We start from the raw sequence: 24,805 nt of genomic DNA on the forward strand, positions 1-24,805 counted from the left end.
AAAACCAGAATTCCTCCATACCCTTTTCCATTTTATGTTGCCTCATTCCAAACTGCTAATTTTAAATAACCATCAAACATAGGAGTTTTACAACCATCATGTTCATGAGTTTCCGTGAGACAGATTGTCTCTATCTTCTGCAATGGGCCCTATCCCAGGTCCTCTCCTCTAAGGGTAACCTCTATAGATCCAACATGCTAGACTTAGGTAGACCTGGATGGGATTTGATTGCTATGCGACTTGGCACGCAAGACTCAAATTTGAGTCTTCACCCCTTTTCATCCATGTTGATATCGTTGTTTTCCTCCCTATTATAAAATTAAATGGTTTTTCTTTACTGCCAAATTGTTGCCCTGCTTTGCCATGAGGCTCAAACATTGCAAGAACCACTTTAACATTTTACAAGCATGCTCTTTTCCCTTTGTTTCTCGCTACTCTAATTTTCTCCACTTCTTCTCTTCTCACCTCTTGTTGTTTGCTAGTTAGATCTTCATCTAAGAAGAAGTGTGAGCTTTTCAAGAGTTTCTTTTTGCTTAAGAGATAGTGTTTGTGTTGCACACTCACCATGATGACTTTTATGAGCCGAGACCTCTCTTCACATATTTTTCCCACCCTTCTTGCTTGACAAATTTGCCCTCTCCAATGTAATTTCTCTTTCAAAATGTCTCTTGTCAAATTGAGATTGCTTTCATTCTTTCCATAGTCACTTATTCCTCTTATAATAAAGTTCGTTTCCTTATCTTTTCTGTCTTTGTGCTCTCTTTCCTGTGCTCTACGAGCACTGACATCTTCTTTTTCATCCATCCTTATGTAACCTTTAGTGCCCTTAGCTCTGGTTTTGATTTCTTTTGGAATGCTTGTCCTCTTGATCTCTTTTGTTTTTTTTTGGGAATGACTACCTACTGAGATATTTATGTGTCAACCTCAGTTTGTGTCAACCTGAGTTTATTTAGAAATTATCACTTCCTTGTTTGCTGCCATTGATTCTTTCATGGTTTGCCATGTTGCTTTCATGTTTTCCCATTCTTGTTTTCCTGTCTCTAAAGCCTTTTGTGGCATTACTACTTGTTCTTTTAGGATCCCATTACCTTCCATTAAAAATGGATTTGCAAGTGTAATCTCTGAGATTTTGTGGTCCATTTCCTATTCTTTAGCTTCCAAAATTTCCAGCCTTTTCGTTGCTTTTATCAGTTCCTGGACATAATGATTTGACGACCAAGTAAGAGGTGTAGATGTGAGACTATAAATGGTTGACTTTTCTTTATTTTTGTTGCTCTTATTTGCTTTCTTTTTCTGAGACTGTTTTCTTCTTCTTTGTTCCCATTTAAAGCGAGCAAGTTTACGCTTTAAAATGTCCCAATATTCTTTTGCATTTACCCAAATCCACTTCCCTGTTTTATTTGTTGAAGCAATTTTGGCTTGGACTAAGTGATTTCTTTCCACAAAATTTGAAATTTCCTTGCCATTGTTTTCATTTTGCCATTGTTTTCATTTTGGAATGAGGCGTTTGTATATGTTTAGTTTAGCACACCCATTGTAACCTGTAACCTATCTCTGTGTCGTGCAAAGAGTAACGCAAGTCTATGTATATGCGTAACACAACAAAAAATGACAGTGACTCACAAAATACGAAATGAAAGAGATAAACGGGTACCTCGCAGAACTTTTCTGTGAAATGGGTTTTGCGCTCACATATCACGCAGGTCGAACAGGGGACGAGTCCTGCAATGAACAATTTGAACGGTTCTTATAATGGCTACCTACAAAAAAACAAATGAAAAGCGGCAACCCTGCGGCTACAAAATGCACGAGAATGTAGCACCGATTTCTGCAAAACAGGGCATGTTTTTCTTATTGGACGTTCTCCTAATCTGAATCCGCAATGCTTTTGTGAGATTTTAAGGGTCTCCATATCAAAACTTAACGGCTGAATCCGCAATGCATCTGAGAGAATAGGTAAAACAGTCGCGACCCTGAATCTGTGAATCTGTGAGTGTCTAGCCGTGAATCATATGAGGCAGGTTTTTAGCAATGACACCATCACACTTACGGGGTGGATCATGGAAAAAAAATCTTAAAAAAATGGGATCAAAAACTATCTAAACCCCAGTTTGTTCTCTATATTGTACTAGTAACTAAAATTGATAGATTGATAGGTTTTATTTAAAAAAAAAAACCAACATGCTTCAGTAAATTTTCAGTTAAAGGTCAAAAACGGTGCACCAAATCAGACTTGACTCAGTGAATTGAATTCACTGCTTCCTTTCAACGTTTTGTCTGTCGCCTGCGCTAGAGCCGTTTACGGTCTGAAGTTCAAATGCCTCTCCCTGCCGCGCGAGAGGATTGGCAAAAGTGTAACAACGCAACTTTCTGGTTTTTTGTGAAGAGACAGTCTTTCGGAAAGCGGTCAGAAGGAAGGATTTCTCCGCGTTCGTACTCTAAGTCCAGCTTGGCAGCAGCAACGAAACCTCCTTCCGCTTCACTTCATGCAGTTGGTTCAGCGCCTGGCGGTCCATATGACCGTCGGACCCCACGCGGCTGTTGCTGCTTTTATTTCCCAACGTTTGGAATGAGCCCACGACCCACCAACGAACCAGACCAAGTCCCAACTGTTTTAACCAAGGCAGTCGTGACACATAAGATTCGATATTTTGGGGTGTCATTTCACAAACGGAGGCATCGCGCATTTCTCTTCCATTGTGATGTTGAAAACGTCGGCCACGTTTTCCATAAACTCTGGTTTTCACATTAATTGATTTTATTGTTTACTTCATATTTTTAACGGCTCAATTGATTCCATTGTTTAGATATCAAGCCATGAGACGATTAAGTGGAGACTCCGTGATTTTCAATCAAGCCTTGAAGTTTGGGGCTCTCTTTTGTGATTTATTGAGGATGGTTCATTACTGATAGAAAGTCTCTCTCTTGCGCCAAATGAGATGTTAATGTCTTAGTTAATGTTGGTAGGGGATGCACAAGCATTTCTAGGTGATTCAGAGTGAGGAATTTTAAGTAGTTGAATTTTTTCTAGATTTGATGATTTTTATATTTGCATAGCTTAAGAAATGTGTTAATAGTTTAATTTTTTTACAAGTCATTTAATTATGTGATCATGTTTCCCCAATCAATGGTCTAAGCATTTTTTTGGGTTTGGTTGGTATGCATTTTACAGACTTGAGGTTACTTATCTATGTTATCATTTTTTTACATAATTTAATTGATAGTCAGTAATTTTATTTGTACTTTTTAATGAATGACAAGGATTTACTTGGTTTTAAATTAGTATTAATCCCTCTTAATTCTAAGTGTATCAAATATTAATAGGGATCAAATCTATCAAAATGAAAACTTCTTTTTGAGTACAAAATTTAGACCTCCAAAGATTTGATTCCTTTTGGCATTGGATAATATTTTCATTTTTTATTTTATTAAAATCTTGATTTTATATATATATATAAATCAATTTTTAAATATGATATGCATAATATTGACCATATCTTAGAAAAAAAGTTTATCATAAATATTATATTTTTATATACTTATTAATTAAACTTAAATATAAAGTTATGAAATATAATAGTTATGAGCGTGAATCATTATTTTAATTTGCATGGTTAAATAAATCTTTATATAATGAATATGAATCGTATATATATTCAACAATACAATTTTTAGCTAAATTGTGATTTCTTGTTGTTTAAAATACACTTTTGAATGCATAAATAGATTCAACATCCTGAAAGACCTAGGTTCTTGATATTTGCAAATTAAACAACTTAAATTTATGATTTTTAAAATATATACCAGATTTTGAACAAAATTGACTAGGAAAAATGCTAGGAAAATGGTCATTTCGTGTGTTAGTTGGACTACGCATATATACCCATTGTTGTATTTAAAAATATTTTTAATTTTTATTGTAAGTTTATTAACAAAATTTTTTAAGATTTTATATGTTTATTAATTATATGTTCCTAAATTGTTATTATTTAAATTTATTTTAACGTGATATATATATATATATATATATATATATATATATATATATTATTTATAATTTTTTTTATAAAAACAAAATTGCAATATAACAAATTTATGATTTATTATTTTTATTACATTTTCCTTTTTATTATTTTTTTAATTGAACTAACATTACACTTTATTATTATTACTATGTTTTGATTTAATGTTTCATTTTACAAACACTACAATATTTGTATCATATTAAGCCAACATTTAAATATTTATCTTCATTTACGGAAATTAAAAGTATTTCTTATAAACTTGTTTTCAAAAAAAGAATATTTGAAGAGGCTTTACAAGGAAGAAAAGATTAATATAAATAAACAAGGAAACTAGAAGGTATAAGTGAACATTGGCCATGTACAATGTTTATCATACATAGCTAGTGGGCTACATGTTTTGATGAAGACCATTAGTTTCAAGGACCCAAAATAAAGAATCCTAACCAAATATGGGCTAGATTAGGGGGTTGGAGTCCAAGTTAGTTCCCAAACAACAAAAAAGTCAATTAAGCACCCCAAGTGATTTAACAGATTCAATCCAACTATTAAAGCTTAGAGATTTAAGAAGAGGTGTGGTAGAATACCCTATTTAAGCAATAGATATCCCAAAAGGGATTGTGCATCTAGGCTAAGGTTGTTGGGGTACATTACACTCAATAGTCCATTAGGACCTACACTCTAGTCATCATTAGATCATCTTCCATACGTTACTAGGGGCACAAATGGCTTCTTTTCATTCACTACTAGATATTATGTATCATTTGGCACATTTTATATTTTTAGCAAGTCTTTTTTTAGCAAGGGTTCTAACTAGAATGATATGTGGCATTGAGACACTAGTTGGAGGATGAAATGACTATTTCCACTGCATAAATCCATACTACCTCATGCATAGGGCTTCCTAGAGTATGCGTTTCCTCCCTACTTTGTAGAAACTAACAACCATTTTTATCTCTCCTTCACTTGTTAATTGGATTTTAGACCTATTTTATAATTTCACTGGTTAGTAGTTTCCATGTGAGAGCTATCAATAAATTCTAACTGATTTCTAACTCTACTTGCTTCCAGTTCACTCCATTTTAGGATATATTTCTAATTTTGGGTCTCTTGGTGTAATTTTCACTTGCCAACTAAGGCAACTGCACATGGAACCCCAACCTAATTCAAATTGGCTGGTCTCCCAAAGAGTCTATATATTGTATCCATGTTCAACAATAACATATCATCAAATTTCTAACTGATTTCTAACTCTACTTCTTTCAATCCACTCCATTTTAGGATATATTTCTAATTTTGGGTCTCCTGGTGTAATTTTCACTTGCCAACTAAGGTAATTGCACATGGAACCCCAACCTAATTTAAATTGGTTGGTCTCCCAAAGAGTCTATATATTGTGTCCATGTTCAACAATAACATATCATCAAATTCTATGAGTAATTCGAATTGTCTCCATGGTCCAATATTAAATTTCTTAGTAATTTCATTCTCTCTTCTTTCTTGTTTTGCAAGTAGTTAGCTCAACATTTTCCACACTTAAATCTTGTGATTTTTCTTAAAATCTAACAAAAATAGAGTGACTTAAAGGAAACTTAACCAATATGAAAAAACCTTTAATATGAAGAAAAAGAAAAAGAAATGGTTCAAAAGGGATAAAAGTCTGGGGCCGGACGGATGGCCTGTGGAGTTCTACCTTACCTTCTTTGACATCATTGGACTTGACCTTCTTGATGTAGTCGAAGAAAGCCATATCCTGGGTACAATGCATGAGCGTATAAACTCCACCTTTATAGCCCTCATCCCTAAACTGGATTCCCCTCTATCCTTTAATGATTTCAGACCTATATCCCTAAGCAACTGCCTTTATAAAATTATAGCCAAGATTATAACTAATCGTATCAAACCTATCTTGTCGGAACACATCTTCCCGGAACAGTTTGCCTTTTTACAAAACCGTCAAATTCATGAGGCCATTGGCACGGCACAAGAGGCCCTCCACTCTATCAAGCTGAAGAAACTCAAAGGAGTGATGCTAAAAATTGATCTCTCAAAGGCATTTGACTGGGTCAACTGGCTATATCTCCGAATGTTACTCACCCATCTGGGTTTCCCACCAGATTTCATCAGATGGATCATGTGTTGTATTACTTTGGTATCCTTTGCAATTTTAATCAATGGATCAGCTACCCACTCCTTCCGTGTAGAGAGGGGACTCAGACAAGGATGTCCCCTATCCCCTCTACAATTCCTATTGGTCATGGAAGGACTCAGCAAAAAGATTGCTTCGGAAAAGCGTGAGGGGAGACTTATGGGACTCAAGATAACAGACCAATGCATATTAACTCATCTGCTCTTTGTTGATGGCATCCTCATTTTTCTTGATGGGGGCATACAGGACATTAATACTCTCTTGGGGATAATGAGTTTATTTAGCTCTGCCACAGGGATGGAGATTAATCAGGTTAAATCCACCATCTCCCTATCAAGATGTACTCAATAAGAAACCAATCTTGCCCTTCAAAAATTTCCTTTTCAAATTCAGACCCTGGAGGAAGGACTGAAGTACTTGGGATTTAGGATCAAATATGATGGATACAGAATAGCAGATTGGACATGGTTGATCGCAAAGATAAAAAGAAGATTAAATATTTGGAGCCACAGACTACTATCCAGGGCTGGCAGATTGGTGCTTATCAAAACAGTTCTTAAAGCCACACCGATTTATTGGATGTCCCTGGCCTGGATCCCACAAGGAATTATTCAAAGGATTCAGAGAATATGTCGCAATTTCTTATGGAAGGGGCATAAGGAGGGGAAACTATATGCTTGGGTCAAATGGAGCAGCATTTCTATCCCCAAAAAATGGGGTGGTTGGGGCTTGAAAAACCTATCAGCTTTTGCTTAGGCTCTTGTAGCCAAACTGGGATGGCAACTCCTAAAGCATAGGAGCCTTTGGTCAGAGGTGATCACATACAAATACATCTGGCCAATCTCAGTGCAGGATTGGCTAAGACTACCAACTTGGAATAGGAAGGGTATATCAGTAATCTGGAGGGCTGTGTTAAATACCATCCCTACCATTAGAAGGGGACTAGTATGAAGGATTGGAAATGGAGGGTCGGCTCGTATTGGGATTGACCCTTGGATTGGTTTCGGGAACTCCCACCTTCTCCCACCGGACCTGATAGACAATCTAAACCAAAGGGACATTTACAACATAGCACAACTCAAAACTCAACTGTATATCAGCAAGCTTGGTTATCAGGGACGACATTGGATATCCCTGCTCGGTGGCACATGGAGTGGAGGACCTACTTGATGGCTTTATCAGAATCACATGTGAGATTAAGGGACGAGCCGGATGAGCTGCTCTGGGGACTAGCACAGAATGGGACCTATTCCCCAAAGGACGGATATACAACAATACATGCAAGACACAAACCGGAAGTATTGAAATGCTGGTGGTGGAATATTTGGAAGCTACATGGTCCTCCACGCACCCGATTACTCACGTGGAACATCATTTTGGGAAAAATCCCGATTGGAACAAATCTAAGGAAACGGGCATTCCCGGGACCTACATGGTGTGTTCTCTGCAAAGACGAGGAGGAAACTACCAAACACCTTTTCCTCACTTATCCCATTACTCAACATGTCTGGGCCCAAGTCCTTCAAATTCTTAAGATACCTAATACATGGACCGAGGATGACATGAACATGGCCTGGAACTATTGGTGGGATAGTGCAACACATTCGAAAGCTAGGAACTTGCCTCTCATTGTGTCCTGGCACATCTGGATTTAGAGAAACAATAATATTTTTCAGGGGAAATAGATTGTTTGGGCTCAAAATATCCCAAAGATATGTAAGAGCTACCTTGAAATCCCGGAGGAGGCACAGGTCACCAGGACAAGGAACATTACTCCAGAAGTCATAGATAGAGAGAAGCCTTGGGCCTTCTTTGATGGAGCACAAGAACGGGGTTGCGGCGAAGGCATCATACTACACATAACCGAAACATATTTTTACCATATCTGCCTGGGGTTGGGAGATGTCACTAAAAATTATGCAGAACTCATTACCCTCCGCCATCTCTTACATTTTGCTACATCCAAAAATTGTAGACAACTACAAATATTTGGGGATTCTAAGATTGTCATAAACTGCTTCAATTGCACTACTACATGCCATGCATATTCGCTCAGAACAATTTTGGATGATGTAATATTTTTAAAATCACAATTTGATCTTCTTTCTTGTACTCATATCTACAGGGAACGCAGTGCATCTGCAAACAGGTTATCGAAAGAGGTAAGGCATCATCCTCAAGGAGAATGGTTGATCAGAGAGCATCCTGCATAGGTCTATCAGTACTACCATAGACCGTATATGGACCAAGATATACAGAGGGCAGACAGGCGCTAGATCCAACACTTTTTTGTGTTAATATTTATGAACAACTTTTGAATATGTAAACAAATTTGTATATGAACTCGATTAATATACCCGTCCAGGGTTTTTAAGTAGGTTTTTTTAATGGTTTTGCAAACAGTTCACAGTTACAGCATATGCCAATGGCATTTACAACATGTAATTTTCTATGTTAATGAAAATTAAGATTTTTCTTTATGGGAAAAGAAAACACAAAATCGATTTCAACACAATATTTTTGAGTGAATAAACTAATGTAAATACTAAAATGTAAAATCAATACATTACGTGATAGAGATGAAAAAAAAAACAAAACCAAACCTTTATTTAGCAAAAATCAGGAAACAAATAGTAATGTTGCAATCTAAAGTAGTAATCTTATACAAGCTTTACAACCAAAAAAGGAATAAACTTGCAAGAATAAAATTTGTAGTTTGTGATACTTAGTCAATTATGTAATTAAATAATAGTCGTGGGATGGGCCAATATCACGAAACTAAAAAATAAATAATAGTCTCTATATTATAGAGGATAAGCCAATATCACGAAACAAAAAAATAAATCAATTACTTAGTTAACTATGTAATTAAATAATGGCCCCTACCCCTATATAAACGATGAACTTAAAGATAAATTAATTTAATGCATACAAACACAACAATTTTATATTGGATTTTTTTTAAACTACTCTTAACATGATGATTGATATTTATTTTTATCTATCATTTAGATAACATCTATTATATAGGTGTTTTTGTCCATAAAATATAGTTTAATTAACTAAGTAATTTCATAAATATACATGTTTTATATTATTTTGTAAAAGTAAAATATATTAAAAAATATACATGTTTTTTTATATTATGTTGAAAAAGTAAAACACATTCAATCATGTGCATTCTTATTGTCAAATTAGTCAATGATTTGGTGCAATTATGTATAGTCGTTGTTTATATAATTTTAAAAAAACTACAAATCATATTGAAACATGTCAAAAAAATTTCAAAGTAGTTTGGCCAAACCCCTTAATTATTAATTTATTTTGAAGATAACCAGTTGTTCTCAACTTTTAACATGATGAGTTGCACTAAAGGACCTTATAAACAATATAACAAGTTTGAATCCACATTTAAATAAAAATTTGGGAGGATTCTAACATTTTAACTAATAACAATACATGGGCATGCATTTTGAAGAAATTCATATTAGTTTAACAAGAAATATAGAACTTGGCTAGCACCCCAACACTTGAAAGGCTAGAACTTGGTTGCATTCATTCAAGTCTCAACAAATGCATGAAGCCATGGTAACCCAAATACTTGAGATTTACATATCCAACCACAATATAGATTAGTTTTCTAATGCAACTAATAAATAGACCAATTTTATAAAAACCTAGATCTATAACAACACTAAAGAAACTACATAAAAACTCTTAAAATCAAATAGAAAATTTCTATTTCCCCTAGACAAACAAGAAAAGTTAGTTCTATTATTTTTATTGGACAACTTAAAAATATTTCAATTTGATTAGTCTATCCCATAGGTTAGTGTTTTATATAGCATACCAATGGGTCATGGGGAGTCTCAACCTTAAAGCTTTATGCTTTAGTGTTAAGGATTTAGGTGTAAGTGTGCACATTGCAAGACTGCATCATGTAATTGGAGATGGATATGGATTTTTTCTAACATGTCCAAAGACATTGTGGATGAGTCTAGACTTATCTTGGGGCATTAGTTATATGTGGAGAAGTCTTTGCTTATCTTGGACTCTAAACACTATGTAATATTTTATGCTCGAGTTGTTTTTAGTGAGTCTTTTTGGAAGTGTTTCCCGACTAATTTCTCTAAAATCCAGCAGGAATTTATTGAAATCACAAGTTTGATGGGTAACCTCTGCACAATCCAAATGTCACAGGGTTTTTCAGGGAGCTGAATCCATATATATAAACAAAAAACCAATTTAAATATCACAAATCAACATTTCACCTCAAATTTCTTGGGATTCAGACACCAGAAAGTCGAAAAAAATCACACTAAAAACAACTCTTTTTATGCTTATCAATCTTCACATTATAAAAACATTTTATATTTATCTTGGAATCTCCGCTTGAAATTTCAACCAAGATCATTGACTTCTTTTATTTTTTCTAATCATATTTGCAATTGCTTATATATAAGATATTAAAGCTATGTATATATGAATATGGTTACTCTGTGAGTCACCCCAGGATCAAGAATTATCCTTCCCACACCCAGTGCCGTCAGATTTTCCTTTTGAAGCCCTGCATCACATAAAGGAGTTTCTGGATTTCTTCCATTCTTGAGAATCTCTATCTTTGGTCTTCCTTGTTGAACTCTTCTTTTCCTCTACCCTTGTTATCACATATTTTAACCAGATTTTCTCACCACGGAAACGCATCCTTCCAAGTTTGAGGTGTACTTATGTGCAAATCTACTTCAACAAATGCTGATTTCCAGACTGCCCGAGTGTAATCGCACTTAAGAAACAGGTGTTCAATATTTCCCTCCTCTCCGGCGCATAGAAAACGTTTCGAAGGACCTTGTATCCCTTTTTTTAAAGACCTGCTGCAGTCAGGATTTTGCCATAAGCAAGGTCCAACAGAAAACTTTTATGGTAGGAAGATGCTCCCCATCCCATATTGTTTTCCAGATTGTAGAGTTGTGTAATTGTACCTGCTATACAGTGTTTATTTGACACTCCCTTTTCACAATGTAGTCACCTGCTTGTTCTCTCCATTCTCTTTGTTCTCTCCATTCTCTTTTGTCCTTGATTGATCCTAGCTGACCCACTTAAATTTTGTAAGAGTATGGACAATTGATCATTCAAACTTTCCGGTAGATATGGTATATTCCATCCATTGCACAGTCCATTTCCTTGCTCATCCCATTCTGTGATGTCATTGAGGTGAATTAAATTATTCTGGGTCATCCACCACTTCGGATTTGTAGCATCTGGACCATGGATTAGAGGTTGTTTTCCAAGTATGCCATCCTCCCAGATTTTGAACTTTTCCCTTACATGGAACCCATGAGAGACTGCTTTGTATGTTGTTTACTGCTGCTGGATAGTCTCCAAATTGCAGGTGCTTTTATATCCTGAAGCTACCTGTCTAGACTGAGCAGCCAAGTTGAATGGAGGTATTTTTTTGTGCTTTTCCATCTGATATCAAACAACAAAGGATTTCACCCCCATTTCCTGATTCATTATCTGTAAGTCCTTTCTTTCCAGTCCCCTATGCTCCTTATTTGCTCGATGGTGGTCCAGTTGATGAGATAGCATTTCTTGACATTGCTTTTGCCTTCTTGCCAATGAATTTACTAATGAATTATCCTATTTTATTCATTACTACAATAGGAGCCAGCCAAGCCGATCCTTGAAATAGACAGGATGTCTAGGTGACAGGCTTAATTAAATTCGATCTTGCCTGCTGGATTAAAGCATTAGAACCCCTATTGCTGCGTTCCTTGATTAGATTTTCAGGATTATATGTTTCCAATCCACTGAGACTGCTTTGTATGTTGTTTACTGCTGCTGGATAGTCTCCAAATTGCAGGTGCTTTTATATCCTGAAGCTACCTGTCTAGACTGAGCAGCCAAGTTGAATGGAGGTATTTTTTTGTGCTTTTCCATCTGATATCAAACAACAAAGGATTTTCACCCCCATTTCCTGATTCATTATCTGTAAGTCCTTTCTTTCCAGTCCCCTATGCTCCTTATTTGCTCGATGGTGGTCCATTTGATGAGATAGCATTTCTTGACATTGCTTTTGCCTTCTTGCCAATGAATTTACTAATGAATTGTCCTATTTTATTCATTACTACAATAGGAGCCAGCCAAGCCGATCCTTGAAATAGACAGGATGTCTAGGTGACAGGCTTAATTAAATTCGATCTTGCCTGCTGGATTAAAGCATTGAACCCCTATTGCTGCGTTCCTTTATTGGATTTTCAGGATTATATGTTTCCAATCCACTGACATTGGGACTTGGGTAGCCAGAGACATGAGTGGAACTGGATTGTAAAGTTTGAAATATTCTAAAAATTTGATAGATAAGAAAATTTCTAAAAATTTGATAGATATTGGGGAAGGCAAATGGTAAATCTTTATTGTTGCATTCTGGTTTGGATTTTCAGGATTATATGTTTCCAATCCATTGACATTGAGTAGCTCAGAGACTTGAACAAATTCCAGAATATTCCTGCAATCTGATTTTGTTTTGGATTTTCGGGATTATATGTTTCCAATCCACTGACATTGAGTAGCTCAGAGACCTGAACAAATTCCAGAATATTCCTGCAATATGATGAAAACGAGCCCAATCAAATAATTGACTTTGCTCATTTACATCACATTTTCAGAATATTCCAAAATCGGCAAAGTTGTCCATTGTTTTAGGGATGGAAATTCCAAAGTCCTGGAAATGGTGTAAAGAATAAGAGCAATATTCCAGCCATAAGCATTGCTTTTCCATAAACAATCAAAAGCCAGACAGGTCTGCTAGCTGCTGCATAATCTCCTTTTTATCGGCAGATGGATCCTTGTATTTCCCTCGACACAGTACTTTAGAGCCCTCTTTGTCAATGTATGCTTGTCCTCCCAAATATGAGAGGGCAAACCTTGGATCTGCGTTCATCAAGCCTCTCCTATTACCTCCTTTACTTCCTTGCTCTGCCTCCAGAGAGGATTAAACCTGATGATAGGGGACCATAGTTCTGAGTTTGCTTGAGAGAGGGATGTGATTTGTGATGAGATACTCCAAATGGGACTAGCTTTGATGTGATCTCCAGATTTTCCAACTGCAGCTCCTTGTTTACAGGGAACGAATCTAGTCTTGCTGCTATCACTATGTGCCCTGATCCTATTCTTTGTCCAGAAATATTTTCCTTTTTTAGGTTTAACATCCATGGGATCCCACTCTTGCATCGGATCTTCGAATTTCCCAAAAGTGTCTGAGAAATTATATCCAATTTAAATATTCGCCACTTTGTGACCCATGCCAATTATAAAACAAAAATTGGAAAATTCACTATGTTAATACAGTATCAGTTTCTTAATTTCAATTTCACAATTTGATTTTCAGATCATTAGCCATTAAGTGAAATCCATTAATATTTGTTTTGTTGAACACCATTCCACCTTTTCGAAGAAAATCAGAGAAAAAATATTAAGTTAGAATATCCAGTGGATTGAAAATTATTGCAGGTACGGAAATCCGTGGCTTGAACGCTGCAACGCTTCAACATTGTCGAGTATTTAATACATTCAATTGAATGAAATGAACCAGAAGAATACATTTAAAGAACAGAGAACATATTATGCTCCCGAATGTCATGGATTTTATGACATAATTAAATGTAACAAAAAATGAATGAATAATAAATTAAGAACTAGGGTAAGGGGACAATTCGCATCCCATTGTTTTCCATGCAGAAGGAGATGAAGAAATTGCAGCCTAAACACCGATGCAGAAAATGTCAAACGCGGCATAGGCGCGAGATGCAGGAAGTTGCCGAGCGCCAGATGTAGCCATCAGTCCTCCTCCAGAGGAAGCGCCCTCACCCTCATTTTTAGGGTTCCAAATGTTATTGTTTGAAGTTGGATGATAATACATTCGCGATGTTTGAGGGCAGTGAGACTGAAATCTGGTAACGATCCTTATACCCGCATCCACCATTTCCATGTATTTAGCCATCTGCGCCAATAAATTGACTGTGGTGCTCCTATAACAAACAGGGCGTAAGAAATCTCCCCAGAGGGATCTCAACACAAGAGAAGCGCAGCAGCAGATTTAAGCTTCCACCGCCACCAAGAGGAGGAGGAGGAGGACGGCTTAGTGGGCATGCGAATAGAAACAGAGTGACAGAATGACCAGAGTAGTGGAGAGAAGTTAAATTTATATAATTGTGAAGCGATGTCTTTCGGAAAGTAGTCGGAACTCGGAAGGAATGATATGTGTGACTTCTCCGCGTTCGTACCGAAGTCCAGCTTGGCGACATCCAGGATTCTTCATGCCTAGACTCCAAGCCAAACAAAATATCATAATCTCAGGTTTCCCTCTCTCGGTCAAGCATTTGGTCCAGCGCCTGGCGGTCGATATGACCGTCGGACCCACGCGGCTGCTTGCTGCTTTTATTTTCAAACGTTTGAATGAGCGGCGGCGAGCCCACGACCCTCCAACGAACCAGACGAAGTGCCAACTGGTTAACCAAGGCAGTCGTGACACGTAAGCCGATATTTTGTGTTTGTCCATTTTATAAACGGAGGCATCGCCGCATTTCACGTTTTCCATCACGTTTTCCATGACCTTTTCTTTTTACATTAATTGATTTTATTATTTAATTCGTGTTTTTAACGTCTTAATTGATTTCATAGTTTAAAAGTCCAGCTATGTATGTCTATGATTTTCAACTCGAAGTTTGGGGCCACTCCTTATTTTATTATTAAGGATAGAAATACTTGTACAATGCACGTCTTTTTGGGTCCATTAGGGATAGGAAGTCTCTTTTTTTTCCCTCTAAAACGAGATCTTAATGCCCTAGTTGACAATATAGTAAATATTGGCATGTGATGTGAAAGCATGTGATTCACACAAGACGTTGATCTTTCCTTTACCCCTATGACCCTCACATGTAGACTTTGGGAATATGGTAATAGTGTCCATTTTTTTTTCAATATGGTCACATCATGTTTCCTCATTCAATGCTAGTGAATTCTTCTGGGGTTGGTTAGGTATGCAATTTATTTTTAGTGGGGACTTGAAATTATTTATCTATGTAATCACTATTTTATATTGTGATTAGTAATTTTATTAGTTAGTAGTTTTTAAGTGTAATTTTTTGGAAAGTTTTTCGGTTTATTTTCTGATCTAATTTGTCTAGAATCCGAGAGGGATTTATTGAAATCACAACTTTGACATGAACTCTTCACAATAGAAGTGCCCTATGGTTTTTGACGGTGTCGAATCCATATATACATTCAAAGAATCAATTTAAACAACACAAATCAAGATTTGGCCACAAAATTTTTCACCGTATTTTGACCATAAATCCGCTAGAAACTCCAAAAAGTTGCACTTAAAAACTACTCCTTTTATTAGTAGTTTTTAATGAATGATAATGTTGTAATTTAGGGGGAGTTACTTGGTATTAAAATAAAAATATTTTTGTAAAAAAAAATTTGTGAAGGAAAAAAGATCAATATAAATAAATAAGGAAACCAAAAGGTATAAGTGAATGTTGGCCTAGTTGTTGGGCAAAGTCTATGTAACAAAGTTTATCATACATAGGTATTGTACTACATGTTTTGACCAAGAACCATTGGTTCCAAGGCTTGTACTGAATGTATTTTCCTTAAGCAATGTGATATGTTCCACATATTGTTGCACATGGATGTGAAATGACCCAGAAAAATTGTGGTTAACATGGCACCAAGAAATTGAGAAGCGTTAAAGAAGATTGTACCTTGCAGACCCATAATTAAGCATTCTCAAATGAATTTAGGGCATTAAGGACCCGAAATGAAACATTCTAACTAAATGTGAACTAGATTAGGGGGTTGGAGCCCAAGTCAGTTCCTAAACAACAAACAAGTCAACTAAGCACCCCAAAGGGTCTAGTAGACTCAATCCAACTATCAAAGCCTAGAGATAAGAAGAGGCATGGTAGAAAACTCTACTTAAGCAATAAGTATCTCAAATAAATTTGTGCATCTAAGCTAAGATAGAGTAACTTAAAGGAGAGTAATCTAACATGGAAGAACTTTTGATATGAAGAAGAGGAGAGGTAACCTAATCATTATTGAGTGATTCACATATGAGAGCAACACAAAGTAGGTCTCACCATGGTATCTTTGAGTGGATAATATTATGTGAATACTAAAATGTAAAATTGATACATTACATGATAGAGACAAGAGAAACTCCAGTATGTAAACAAAAATCAAGGAATAAATAGTACTATTGCAAGATAAGGTAGTAACTTTATACATCCATAAGCTTGCATCCATAAGTTTAAGGATAAATCATTTTAATACATATTGACAAATTAATCTTCATTTTTTAGTTTTCTAAAAAGATAGGCACATTCATTTTTAATTATTGATAAATATCTTAAACAATGACCCATTTTAATTCTTTGTTATTTATTTGATTTGATTTTAATTACACCGTAAGGCATTCCTCTTTGAGAAGAACTCCCCCAACTGCCACTCTACACATGTTTGAACCATCAAATTCATTGTTAGACGATTGAGCAATGGTCTACTGTAGGATTGATTGGTTTTGGGTAGCCATAATATTTGTTATTGTTAATTTTAATTACTATTAATTCTTTATTGGTTATTCGTTAAGGCCATGCGACCTCCTAGGGTTATCTTAGAGTCAGCAACTCATGGCCTTGCAAATAAGCCATCCATTCTGTTTTCTTAGAATCGATAGTTCTCGGCCCTGCGAATAAGCTATCCAGTCTATTCTAATGAAATTTGTGAAGGAGATGATCCAGGTGGATATTGGTTGCCACCCACCTATTCCACCTAGACCCCCCATTCAGTTTCATTTGTTTCCTTGTTCATTTCAACATTTACTATTTTTAGCAGTTTTTTGGGTCCTGAACTTTCGGAGCAGTTTTAACCCCCTAAACGACACTTTTTTGGGGTTCGCGGCAGGCCCATCGCCATAGGTGAGGGCTTGCGGCTAAACCTATAGCACTCAATGAGACCTTTCCAAAAAGGTATTGTACGCGCCAAACAGAGATAATATGACCAAGTTATGGCCCTAGTAAGTTGGTTGTCTAACCCCAATGGGGCCCACAAACTCTTGGTTTTACATCTCATGGGGTTAGGGTTTTGGTTGTTTAGGGTTTTCTCATGTTTTCCAATAATAAATAAACCCTTGAGCCTACTTGTAACACAACTCAGAGGCATGTAGCCGCCACATCTCTTCTCAGAGATAAGCTACCATCGCCCGAGCTATCTTATTTCCATTCTGTTTGTAAGCATAGTTCAATATTTTTCTATTAATGAAGTGTTTTCCTGTTGCATCTCTGTGTTTATGATTATATATGTAAGTTGTTGCGTTCATGTTTAAGTTTGGATCAATGGTATCATAGTAGTCTTCTCTTTCTCTGTTTTTCTTTGCATGTCCCTAACGAGGTCAGGGTATAAGGAGTTCAGGCTTGATCTGGTTGAACCATTTCAAGATCAGCCTCACAAAGCCCGATGATTTCCCATGGCGGAAGAAAAGAAAGATGAGGGGGCAGGAGATCCTTTCAAAATTTTGCTCGAGGAAGCCCTCGAGCGACAGAGGGTGCTGTGATCGATAAATTTTCCTAGATCCTTCGACGGCTACCCACAGAAAATGCATCTTCATCCAACAGCCACTCTGGAGGCGCCACTCCTTTTAAGGTACAAGTTAACTTCGATATTCCCATATTCCAAGGCCTGATAGGTGCATACATGATAGATATATGGTTAAATATATTGGAAGGATATTTTCAGTTCATGACTTTTCCAATCGGGAAAAGATTACTTTTGCACTTCTCAAAGCTGCCCCACACATCAAGGACTGGTGGGAAACCTACTATGAACAAAAGGACGAGAGTAAACCCTCGCTGTTTTCAGCCACACCCACTTGGAATTCTTTCTGAGACAACATCAAGGAGCAATATTACCCTGTCAAGAGCTATGAATACAAATACATAAAGTGGACCACGTTACGGCAGGGAAGGGCCCAAGATGTGTCAGGGTTCACAAATATTTTCCATACCCTTCGCACGAAGTCAGGTATCAAGGATATTAAGCGTCATTTGGTGCTCAAGTACCGCGACTATCTACACAAGTACATCTAGGACGAGATGGAGTTCCTGGACATTTCCTCACTCGACACGGTGTATCGGTACACTGTTAAGATTGAGCAAAACTTTAAATAGAAGAAGCAGAATTTTGGATCTACAAATCCAAAGTAAGGAAAATGCGCCCCCAAACCACAGAACAAAGGACCAAGCCAAGGTGGGGGTACCCAAGACAACCCGTCAAAGCCGCAAGAAAATAAAAACACCACGAAGACGAAGAAGGACACAAGTAAATGGTGTGAGTTCCATAAGAGCTCCACTCATGATACAAGTGAGTGTCGAGCCAAATAGTCACTTGTGGTCGAGCTGAAGGCTTTCGAATCAGATGCAGGTTCTGACTCTGAATCAAAACCTGATAAGGGAACTAACAAAGGGAAGCAGCTCACTGATGCGGAATCTAGTTCCATAGTGGCCACCACCAAGATCTAGAAGATTGAGCCTGAAGATCCAAAGGAGGGGGAACGCCTATTCCACTCACAAATGTGGGTGAAGGGTTTTCCGTTGTAGTTCATTATCAACAGCGGGAGCCAAAAGAACCTTATTTCAACAGAGGTCATGAAGCAGTTGGGCCTAAAGACTACAACACATCCACAGTCATACACCATCGGGTGGCTTCACCAAGGATGAGATCTTCGCGTCAGCCAGTAGTGTCACCTTCCCTACAGCATCAAGCCCTTCACGGATGAGGTACTATGTGATGTTGCTCCTCTTGAAGTTTGTGATGTATTGTTAGGACAACCATACTTGTGGAAGCGACATGATGTATATGAGTCTAGACCTCGCTTTGTGATTATTACTTTGGCTAATAAGTTTTACAAGATATCGAAGATAACCCCGCCTACCGCCATCACTTTAATCAATGCAAAGAAATGAAATAGGATCATTTCCCATACCAGGAAATTTGTTTTCCTTATGATTCGCCCCTAGGGAAAGAAGAAGGTTGTGGCCATGGTTTCCAGGTAGGGCTCCTCTGCACAACAACAAGAGATTGACAAGGTTGTGGAGGAGTACAAGGATATTTTCACCTCACCCACAGGGGTACCTCTACATTGTCAAGTCAAGCACTCGATCGATCTTACCTTGGGTGCGTCACTGCCTAATGGACCGATCTATCAACGCTCTATTATGGAGAACGATGAGATCAAGAGGCAGATTCAGGAACTATTGTAGAAAGGGCACATCAGGCCAAGCTCATAACCTTGTGGGAGCCCGATTGTATTGGTACAAAAAAAGGATGCGACCTGGAGGCTCTGTATTGACTATCAGGCACTGAACAAGATCAATGTCCGGAATAGGTACCCAATACCGCGAATTGATGACCTTCTATATCAGCTCAAAGGGGCCAAATATTTTAGCAAGATTGACTTGAAGTCAAGTTATCACCAGGTGCCTATCAAACCTTCTGATGTGTGGAAGACTGCCTTCAAATCCAAGGAGGGCTTTCTCAAATGGTTGGTCATGTCGTTCAGATTGACAAACGGCCCTACAACCTTCATGAGACTGTTGGACGACATCTTGCGACCCTTCACCAATGCACTTGTGGTTGTGTATTTAGATGACATCTTGATCTTCAACCAGAGTTGGGAAGAGCACCTCCACCATATTCCACAAGTCCTTCAAACCCTGTAACAACACAAGTTGTGTGCTAATTTGGAGAAATGCACATATCTGGGATACATCATTGATGAGCAAGGTGTACATGTGGACCCATCCAAGATACAAGTCATTCAGGATTGGCCAGCCCCAACCACTCTAACAAATCTCTGCACCTTTTTGGGTCTTGCCAATTTCTACCGTAGATTTTTGTTGGGGTTCTCTCATATCACTTGGCCTTTAAGTCAAGTCACCAAGGGCAGAGTGAAAGAAAAGTTTTTTTGGTCGGAAACCCAACAAAAAGTGTTCTTCGAGTTGAAGAATCGCTTATGCTCTACAACAGTGCTCACATTACCAGACCTACAACAACCATTTGACATTGAGACAGATGCCTTTGACTATGTTATTGGAGTGGTTCTTACTCAGCATGGCCATCCAGTGGCTTACCATAGTGAGACACTTTCAGATACATTCTGAAAGTACCCCACTTACAACAAAGAAATGTATTCCATTGTGTAGGCCTGTCATAAATGGAAGCATTACATTCTAGGGAAGGAAACAGTCATCCACATAGACCACCGATCTCTACGGTTCATACAGACATAACAGAAGTTGTAGAACGATCCCTGTAGTGTCCTATCTAGGGTGCTAGACTAGGCTATATTTATTATCGACCAGGATGCGTAAACTTAGAGGCATGCGTCTAAAGTATATAGACATAAAGGATTATTAGCTAAGTGGTTATGATGGTAGGTCACAGGACTTCTTTACGGAAGACTGAGGTATGTTACCTATCACCCAAACACCTAGGTCACTCAGTTAATCTACCTAATTACCACGCTGTCACTCAATTCATTTATCAAATTAAAACATTGTGTATCACTTCAAACCCAGATTTCAATCTCCTTACAGAGACACCATGCACGAAACCCCTGTTTAACAAATACTCAGCATTCACTAATATTCATGCAAGCTAAAGACATCTGGAAATTACAAACATACTTGGAAATGAAAATAGAGTTCATAACATTGCTTTAGAGGACAACAGAGGATCGAATCCCTTACAGGATACGATTCACGATCCTAGTGATGAACTGTTCAAGCGATATCATAAACATAAACCATACGCATTCGATTGAAATCAACAATCAATTCTAATTACTGTGCATGTCATGTAATACCCTAAGTTGCGAATGAAAAGGAAATAACAGTATACCAGTTTAACGCAGGGCCCGTCCGCGTTCCAGAGGTATACTGGACTGTGTTCAAAAGATTATCAAATCAACGCAACAAGACAAAGATCGTAACTGTAACTGTGTTCTTGATATTAAGTTCAAACTCTGTTTCAAACGATACAACGATTACCCATTACATTGATTACACAGGACTGTATTTACATATGTGTTTACAACCCTTACATTTCGAAAATGAATGTACATTCATGATATGGCTGTTGCCTCTTTTATCATGTCGAGATTTTTAAAATGTTTCTATCCTAAACTGATTTCAAAAAGGAACAAAACTAAATCAATTTAGAATGCATTGCTGTTGCTGCCTTTGTCGCCAACATTCTATACTTTGACCACTGTTGACCGCGCATGTAGGAAGGTCGATTCTGCTGTAGGATAGGTATTCGTCCATGCTTGGACATTCTACTTTTCATCCCTACCCTTCATTCTAGCCCAGATGTCATGCCATATGTCAAACAATGAACCAATTACAGGGTGTTGGAACTTCCTGTAGCTATTTTACCAAAAATCCCTAATTCTTTAACATAAAACTCCTAAATCAATTTCAATGCATTTTAATAACTATAGGACTGTTAACTAATCAATTTCCAAGGGTTCTAAGAGATATATGATGGAAAGAAGTAGGCAAATGATATGTTTTAGGAGGAAACAGGAGGTCATAGGATGGTACCAACAATCCCCATAAAAAATGGTCCACCTATTTGCAACAGTTCCATTTGAAAATTAAGTATAAGAAGGGCAACACCAATAACGTCATTGATTGCCTCAGTCGACCACCGGCCATGGCACTGATCACTGTGCTCGACTCTTGTGGGCACGAGACATCATGGTGGCCGCATCTTTACAAGAGTGATCTAGAATTTGGCAACATATACCAGACGATCATGGAAGGGAAGTAAGTTCCAAATTTTCACCTTCAAGATGCACTGTTATGCACCTAGGACACATCTGTGTTCCTTAAAGTGAGCGTGCCAAGATGATTTTGGAGGCACACTACAGTCAAGTCGCTGGACATTTCAAAGTATAGAAAATAGTGGCAATATTGTAGAAGTATTTTATTGGCTGAAACTTCATCAGGATGTTGGGAAGTAAATTAGATCTTGCACCGCCTGCACCATTGCCAAACCAACCATTAAGAAGAAAGACCTGTATACTCCTCTACCTACTCCTAGACGACCTTGGGAATCTGTCTCCATGGATTACATGTCGGAACTTCCTTCTACTAAGCACAACAATGATTGCGTTTTCGTGGTCGTCGATAGATTCTCTAAGATGGCCATCATGGTGGCCTGCAAGAAGAGTATCACAGCAGAGGCCACTGCTAAGATATTCTTTGAGCAAGTGTGGGTACACTTTGGAATCCCACAGTCCATTGTCTGAGATTGGGACAACAAATTCCTGAGTGCATTTTGGTCAAGTCTCTGGTCAATGCTAGATACAAAACTTACTACATCCATGGCTTTCCATCCCCAAACTGATGGCCAAACAAAGGTTGCCAATAGGATGATTGTACCCATTTTGCGCATGTACAACTCGAAACATCCATGCACGTGGGATGAAAGTCTCCCCTATGTCTAACACAGCTACAACAAAGCTCTCCACAGCTCAACAGGTCACAACCCCTTTTAGGTATGGCTGGGATTTCAGCCACTATGCCCCATTGATGTGGCCATACCATTTGCAGCCACTCAGGTAGATTCGGCTCACGTTCAGTCCGAAGATAAAAAGGCTAATAGCTTCATTGAGCGAATTCAAAACACCCGCCAATAGGTCCATGATATATTGGACAGAGCCAATGCTAAGTGCAAGAATCACCATGATCAACATCGATTGTCGCACAAGTTCCAGGTGGGTGACAAAGTTTGGCTACATTTGTAGAAGGAGCACCTTGCTGGACCCCACCGCAAGCTTCACCCGCTCCGATATGGGCCATACACCATCACTAAGGCCATTGGTGACAATGCCTTCGAGCTTAGCATCCCACCGTTCCTTGGTCTGCACCTAGTGTTCAATGTAGATCACCTTCAGCCATACTTTCCACCATTGTTGGACACAACTGACATTGCATAACAACTCACACCAACAAAGCTCGACTGCATGGAACAAGCCACAACTGATCAGATCATGGATACACAGATCGAGAACACTCAGCAATGGAGGATACAGTTATATCGAGTTGTCAAAGCAGGCCAACTCCTTCACCAGGGCAAGTGGTTCACCAGAGACCAGGTTCAACAGAAATTTCCTCACCTCATGGAGGTTCTGCACGCAATGGGGACCATTGCTTCCTAAGGGGGGAGGAATGATCCAGGTGGATATTGGTGGCCACTAGCCTATTCCACCTAGACCCCCTAGTTAGTTTCATCTGTTTCCTTGTTCCTTTCAACATTTGCTATTTTTAGTAGTTTTTTGGGTCTTGAACTTCCAGAGCAGTTTTGACCCCCTAAAAAACGTTTTTTTGGGGTCCTTGGTAGCCACATAGCCATAGGCAGGGGCCTATGATGAAACTTGTAGTACTCAATGGACCCTTCCAACAAGGTATTGTATGTGCCAAACGAAGATAATATGACCAAGTTACAACCCCGGGAAGTTGACTACCCAACTAACCCCAACGAGGCCAACAAACTCTTGGTGTTACATCTCCTGGGGTTATGGTTTTGTCTGTTTAGGGTTTTCTCATGTTTTCCAATAATAAATAGGCCCTTGAGCCTCATTGTAACACAATTCAGAGGCACATCTCTTCTCAGAGATAAGCTACCATCGCCCGAGCTATCTTATTTCCATTATGTTTGTAAGCATAGTTCAATATTTTTCTATTAATGAAATGAAGTGTTTTCCTACTGCATCTCTGTGTTTATGATTATATCTGTAAGTTGTTGCGTTCCTGTTTAAGTTCGGATCAGAAGAAGATTGAGGAAGGAAGGTGTTAATGATGGAGGTTTGGTTTTATGTGGTGTGATCTACGAGTTAACTCAACTTTTTCTTTTTTAATATTTTTTTAATGGTTGATGTTATTCTCGTTTACCTCCAGAAAGCTTTAGGTCTTCAACATCATAAATGGCTCGACGATTCCAGGTAATTGGTAAACCCCTGTTTCAAAATTTTATGAAAAAAAAGGTTTCCAGTCTGCTAAGAAAGGGAATATTTTGTTCAAATTTGATTCCTACTTAAATCTTGTTTCTTAGATTTTCTTTAGATATAAATGCCTACAGTCTTACTTCCTTTTGACTTATCTTCATAGGACTAGATGAGGGTGCCGCCTTACCTGGAAAATTCGTAGGTATAACTGGAAAACCCTGTTGTGGTTAATCATGAATTTATTTCTAGTTATCTAACTTCAATGTTTTCTTCTGGAAGCATGTTGGATCATCCGTAGCTTCAACTCCTTCTACGTGGTTCCTTTTGCACAGTAAAATCGTGTTCTTGAATTCAGTTAACTATACTTCTTGAGCTCCTAGTTAGGGTTTAAGGATTCTTTAGTGGGTGAGCTAATTTTTATAATATTAATTAAAAAAACCCTATGTTTTTAGAGCACGAGTTTCAGTTTCAGACCAAGAGTATCATATCATCCAAAATTCTATGATTAGGAAGGATGACTGGAGTAGATTGGACAAGTTTATCAGTATGTGTGCTTATGAT

General features: G+C 37.8%; 1 protein-coding gene across 1 annotated transcript; it reads right to left on the reverse strand.

The window, feature by feature from the left end:
* Positions 1-13,697: 13,697 nt before the first annotated feature.
* Positions 13,698-14,364, reverse strand: LOC149223191 (uncharacterized). Its single transcript, XM_089383240.1, has one exon. The coding sequence runs from the start codon at positions 14,168-14,170 to the stop codon at positions 13,931-13,933; it is 240 nt and encodes a 79-aa protein (XP_089239366.1). The 5' UTR covers positions 14,171-14,364; the 3' UTR covers positions 13,698-13,930.
* Between the last annotated feature and the right edge of the window lie 10,441 nt (positions 14,365-24,805).

This window comes from Pinus tabuliformis, chromosome Q (genome assembly GCF_031772625.1).
Source record: "Pinus tabuliformis cultivar Carrire ecotype Pingquan chromosome Q, CPIR1, whole genome shotgun sequence".
Taxonomy (NCBI): domain Eukaryota; kingdom Viridiplantae; phylum Streptophyta; class Pinopsida; order Pinales; family Pinaceae; genus Pinus; species Pinus tabuliformis.